The sequence below is a fragment of the Hemicordylus capensis genome, chromosome 6, assembly GCF_027244095.1.
Source record: "Hemicordylus capensis ecotype Gifberg chromosome 6, rHemCap1.1.pri, whole genome shotgun sequence".
NCBI classification, from domain to species: Eukaryota; Metazoa; Chordata; class Lepidosauria; order Squamata; family Cordylidae; genus Hemicordylus; species Hemicordylus capensis.
Genome location: NC_069662.1, coordinates 36,098,422 through 36,104,229, shown reverse-complemented (window position 1 = coordinate 36,104,229; position 5,808 = coordinate 36,098,422). Strand labels below are relative to the sequence as shown.

General features: G+C 49.8%; 1 protein-coding gene and 1 non-coding gene across 2 annotated transcripts; both read right to left on the bottom strand.

Annotated features, from left to right (window-relative positions):
• Positions 1-1,705: 1,705 nt before the first annotated feature.
• On the bottom strand, positions 1,706-5,448 carry LOC128331309 (lutropin subunit beta-like). The gene is made up of 3 exons (XM_053264659.1): positions 5,431-5,448; positions 2,756-2,941; positions 1,706-1,939 (listed from the first exon to the last, which is right to left on the bottom strand). The coding sequence occupies exons 1-3, from the start codon at positions 5,443-5,445 to the stop codon at positions 1,706-1,708; spliced, it is 435 nt and encodes a 144-aa protein (XP_053120634.1). The 5' UTR covers positions 5,446-5,448.
• Positions 3,427-3,498, bottom strand: TRNAT-UGU (transfer RNA threonine (anticodon UGU)). Its single transcript has one exon. It is a non-coding gene; the product is annotated as a tRNA-Thr (tRNA).
• Positions 5,449-5,808: the final 360 nt, after the last annotated feature.

The window sequence follows — 5,808 nt, the reverse complement described above, 5'->3', positions numbered from 1 at the left end:
TGTCTTTTTCTTCTTCTTTCTCTTTCTCCGGAGAGAGGTTTCTGCCCACTGCCGCTGTGCTAGCTCCTCTGCCTGCCTGCTTCTCCCTCCACTGCCCTGGACTTTCAGTGTAACCCTGTACAGAATATGGAGTTCTTGTCTCCCCACACTCCCCAGGATTGCTGGGTGATCAGTAAAGAGAAGGTGGTGAGCTGCGAACGAATTGGGGTCAAACAGGAAGTGAGACTGGTGCATTCTCTGGGAGTGGTGAGCCACGATTCCTAGAGTCTCAGGAAGAGCAGCAGGGCTTAGTGAGCTGGAGCTTTCCCAACAAGGAGAGCAGCTAGGGGAGCCGGGGCTCTCGGCTTGAGAGAAGAGGTGCAAAGGGTGATATGTGGGCTGATTTGTTTCCCAGGGGCCTCAAGAACTGGAAATCTGGACCAGACTTTGCTTTTAAGTAGGCTCCTTCTCACTATCCTTCACAGAGTGAGAGGCGCTCCCAGCCAGGGAGGGGGAGCCAGATATACTCTCTATTGGCGGCCGTGTCAAACCAAACATCAGAGTATGAGGAAGGGAGAATGACTGGGTGGGAGGGGGGAGCTGGGTGGGGCAGTTTTTTTGCCCACCCTCAAAATTCTGGGGACAGAATCTGAGTTAAGAGCATAAGAACAGCCCTACTGGATTGGGTCCAAGGCCTATCTAGTCCAGCATCCCGTTTCACACAGTGGCCCACCAGAAGCCTTTGAGGAGCCCACAGAGCATCTTGAGAGTCCCACAGATGAAGCTGGGTGCAACCTGTCCCACCCCTCTCCTGCCTCCCATACGATCACTCTCCCCTCCTCCAACCTTGATGTTCTGGTTTACACAGTCGTCGATTGGGATTGCGCTTGACTCTCCTACTCTGTCTGGGCTCTGCTACCCTGTTCAAGGTTGTGAGAACCAGCCCAGTATCTCCCAGAGAGCCTGCCTTCTCCTCCCCCAGGTTTCTATGACCTCTGATCCCCATGCAGATCTTGCCCCATCCAGTCCTGTATAACTACCCTTAGCATACTCAGAATACCGGAAACCCCCAGTTTCAATACTGGAAACCCCCAGGTTTCTATGACCTCTGATCCCCATGCAGATATTGCCCCGTCCAGCCCCGTATAACTACCCTTATTCCCAAACACTATCCAGAAGGTGGTGCAGTGTATATCTGGTGCACTCAAATCAGTTTTCAAACTGCATAGCTGGCATGCAGTGTTCCCTCTAACAGGGATTCTCAGAATTTGTTGACTACAACTTCCATAATTCCCAGCCAAAGGCCACTGCAGCTGGGGATGCTGGGAGTTGTAGTGAACAACATCTGGGAATCCCTGTTAGAGGGAACAGTGCTGGCATGATTTATGCATTTTCTGCAATCCGAATTTTCTTATCACAGAACTGTTGATATCTGAATAGTAAGTAGGCTGAGGAGAAGGGGACTCAGGACTTGGAACCAGGAATCTTTAGGAGTTGTCTTGGTTCTTGTCGGCTAAAACAGGTAGAGGAGGGGATTGAAATTGAGATCCATGGGGTCTTGAAGAGGGGTGGGTTCCTAAAAAAGCAGGGTAATGGGTTAGAGCAGGCAGAGAGGGCTGAGAGGAGCTAGGGCTCTTGGTTTGCCCATATGCATTGCCTGAAACACTCCCAGAGAAAAACAGACTGGCCCTTGTTGGTCTTGGATGGAATTTATTGGTCACCCCTTTCAATAGACAAAGATGCGTTGGTTGCTGCAGGTGTTGGGTCCAACACTCTGGACAGTGCAGTCGCTGGAGTCCATCTTGCAGAGATCGCAGTGACAACTGATGGCCACAGGGTAGGTGAAGGAGGGGTCCACAGCTGAGGGGCATCCGCGCAGGAGCACAGTCTCATAGCGGACCTCTCTGTAGGTGCAGACTCTTTGGTCGAATGCTGAGAACGGCGTCTTTAACACCTTCTCCTGTAAAGGACAAGAGTTTAGCCTCTAGACCAGGGATTCTCAACGTTGGGTCCTCAGATGTTATTGGACTTCAGCTCCCACAATCCCCAACCAAAGGCCTCTGGGGCTGGGGATTATGGGAGTTGAAGTTCAATAACATCTGGAGACCCAACGTTGAGAATCCCTGCTCTAGACAACTGGCTTCTCCTTGCTTATTTTTGAGAAGGCAGCAACTAACCAAGAAGCCCACCGTTGCTACCCTCGTGCTGGTCTTGGCACAGTGGTGCCAGCTTCTCCCTTATCCAGGCCTATCCTGGTATAAATGCAATGTGCCTCCACATCTCTTACCACCCTCGTGACATACATAGGAACAGAAATCCTGCTCATTGGCACCAAGGAATGGTTGACATCAGCTGTGGTCTTCCCCCATAACCCATAGGGTGCCTAGGCCCTGAGTGGCAGGTGATGCCATGCAGGTTATAGTGGGGTGTTTTTGGCACTTTGGAAATGTTGAGGATTTCTGGGTGCCCTCATGCTACTGCACCAATGAAATTACCAAAAAGAAGGCAGGTGGGGATTGGGTACTGGTTGAGCACTTTGATTCTCAAAGCTATAAGGAGGGGGTTGCTCTGATGAGTAATGGGCTCTCCAGGTAGCATCTTTGAGACCCTCCCTGCTGCCCACCCGAGGAGTCTAATCTGAAGGTGACATTTAATGTCCAGCTCCCTCAAAAGCAATCTGCTCCACTCCATTGCGCTGAGTCTTATATGGGTATTTAAATTCCCAGGATTTCTTCCCACCACACTCCACCCTGCCCAGCTCCACACACCCACACACCGAGGTCTCACAGTAGCCACTGCAGATGGAGGTGGTGATTGGCATGCAGACAGGGCAGTCCTCCTTCTCGGCTGCAATGGTGGCATTAACAGGGTGACAGGCCAGGCTGCTGCCCGGACCACTCCTGCGGCTGGCACAGAGGGTAGCAGCCAAGAGCAACAACGCTGCCAGCGAGGGCTTCTTTCCCTGAACATAAAGGATGGGAGACAAGACAGGTATTGAGAAAGGACAGTGCAGAGCTGATCTACACTCGGTGGTGCTGAAGCTGTCGCTATGGTGATAATTTCAGAAGCTGCCTTATACAGAGGCAGACCATCAGTCCATCCAGCTCAGTGTTGTCTACACCAGGGATTCTCAACATTGGGTCCTCAGATGTTATTGGACTTCAGCTCCCATAATGCCCAGCTCCAGAGTCCTTTGGTTGGGGATTATGGGAATTGAAGTCCAAAAACATCTGGGGACCCAACGTTGAGAATCCCTGGTCTACACTAGAGGTTCTCAACCAGTGGTGATCCAGATGTTGCTGAATTGCATCTCATATCAACTTATTGTGGCTGGGGGTAATGGGAGTTGTAGTTCAGCAACATCTGGATCACTACCAGAACCCCTGGTCTACACTGGCCGGAAGCAGCTCTCCAGGGTTTCAGACAGCCGTCTTTCCAAGCTCTACCTGGAGCTGCCAGGGATTGAACCTGGGATCTTCTCCATACAAAGGAGATGCTCTCGCACTGAGCTACAACCCCGCCCCCTGCTTTTGTGAGGGAGTAGTGACTCTGGAAATGCCCTGACACATCACAGCCAAGTGATATAACTGCTGGTCACCACCACCTGGCATAAACCTATTTCGAAGTTCCAGGAGAGAATGACTCCCCAGAATGCTCACCACCTTGACTGTTGGTCTGAATGCCCCTCTGCCCTTGCTACATGAGCCAAACATCTGATTCTGCCAGATGCACCATGTGTGGGGGCTAGGATGAGCAGCAGCAGCAGCAGCTGCCTCAAGATCTCCATTGTCACACCACACCAGTGGGTTGTAACCATAGTGTGGTTGAAAACAAAATGCCCAAAAAGGCGTGCTCTCTTTTACTTCTACAGCAATGAGGGGGGACGGGGACATTGAGGTGGTATTTGACCCCGTTGCTTAGTAAGAAGTAAGCCTGTGCCCCATTTCCAGGGTTCTAGGCAATGAATGTGAAGTCCCTGGGGTGTTGGCTGAGCACTTGTGCACGCAGGCCGATTAATTAACGTTTTAATTGTTAAGTAACAAGGGTCCCACTAAAGTACCAGTTGCACAATTTTTTCTTTTTCTTTTTTAAGGTACAGCTACTGGGGAACTAGGTGCTGCACATGGTTTGAGCCTGTGCATTTGCATTAGGCCCTACCATCTTGTTCTTGTTGGCTGTGGACCTGCTCCACCATCAGTGGCAGATGTCTAGACTAACAAAGTGTGTACACAAGGACATTGCATTAGTACAAGGCCGCATTAGCACAAGTCACACCAGTTAGCATTGCTAACTTAGCAAGCATGACTTGCCCCCTCAGCTAAGCAGGGTCTACCCTGGTTGCATATGAATGGGAGACTAGAATTGTGAGCACTGTAAGATATTCTCCATAGGGGATGGAGCCGCTCTGGGAAGAGCATCTAGGTTCCAAGTTCCCTCCCTGGCATCTCCAGGATAGGGCTGAGAGGGATTCCTGCCTACAACCTTGGAGAAGCTGCTGCCAGTCTGGGTAGACAACACTGAGCTAGATGGACCCATGGTCTGACTCAGTATATGGCAGCTTCCTATGTTCCTACTTGCACAAAGTCTGTAGTTTGTGTTACAGACTAGTGCAAACATCCTTGTCTGTGTGCAACCTGGGGCACGTTTCATATGTTTTAAAGGGAACTTTTGCGTACGAGTGCAATAGCACAGTGTTGAAAATCCCTGTGGTTCAGGGCAGCTATGCAATCACCTTGCACTAGCCCAACTTTGCTTATTCCGAAAGCTCTATCTGTATATCAGCCAGTGTGTTAAGAGGGAGAATAGTAGCCAGTGACACTGTTTTGTGAATTATTTTGCATGAACAAGAGTACTAAATAGGCAAGATGGATCTACTTTTCCTAGGCCCTCTCCTGCTAATGCAGGACATGCAAGATTTACATGTTACGGCTTACAGCACTTCATATTTTACCAGCAGTGTCTGTGTGGGTAGGAAACCTTGGATCTCCAGCTGCTGTTGAACTACAACTCCCATCATCCCCAGCCACAATTTGGTTTAGAACAGGGCTTCACAACTTCGGCCCTCCAACTGCTTTTGGACTACAACTCCCATCACCCCAGCCAAAATGACCAATAGTCGAGCATCATGGGAGTTGTAGTCTAACACCTGTAGGAGATCCGGAGTTGTGCAGCCCTAGTCTAGCTCCCTAAGGTTGTTTATAATCTAATCCGGCCTGTGCTTGCACACCAAGTTAAGTAAGACTTACTTCCAATTTTCCAATAAGTGTGCATAGGATTCAGCCTTTTACCTGAAATGTTTTATAAGATACTTTGCATTAAGAAGAAGGAATATACAACAATTTGTCATCAGGGTAGCTCATGCTGTCTTTCAGACATTGCCTTCCGTCGCATGCAAGAACTATTCATGCACCCCATGCTCTGCTTGTAGAGTTGCCCCTTCTTTGCACATACCTGTATCAACTTCATAACATCACCTGGGCGGGTCTGCATCAGAGTACCTTGACTGTTGTCCTCCACCTTCTTTTATAGAAGCTGTCCCCTCCCATCACCTGACCAACAGAAGCCCCAAGGTCAAGCAAAGAGGGGCGGCATGTCTGCCTACCAGGTTGCAGTGTCTAAAAACAGCTCCCGGCCAGCTCCCTTCTGCCAGGTGAGAGGGAATTCTAGCTGTTTTCTGCCTCCCCACCCTGAGCAACCTCCTTCCAGGAATCCTAGCTTTCAACTCCTAGGTTAGAATCTTGCCAAACACATCCGTAAGTGTTTGAGTCTTGTTGACCCATGGCAATGTTAGCATAAGCTTTTATTACATTTGAAGTCTACTTTCTATCT

What these genes read in the sequence shown, in the direction of transcription:
- LOC128331309 (XM_053264659.1), bottom strand. An exon ending in GTGGCTACTGTGAGACCTCG is followed by an intron (nt 1,940 to 2,755) that starts GTGTGTGGGTGT and finishes TGTCCTTTACAG; the next exon opens with GAGAAGGTGTTAAAGACGCC.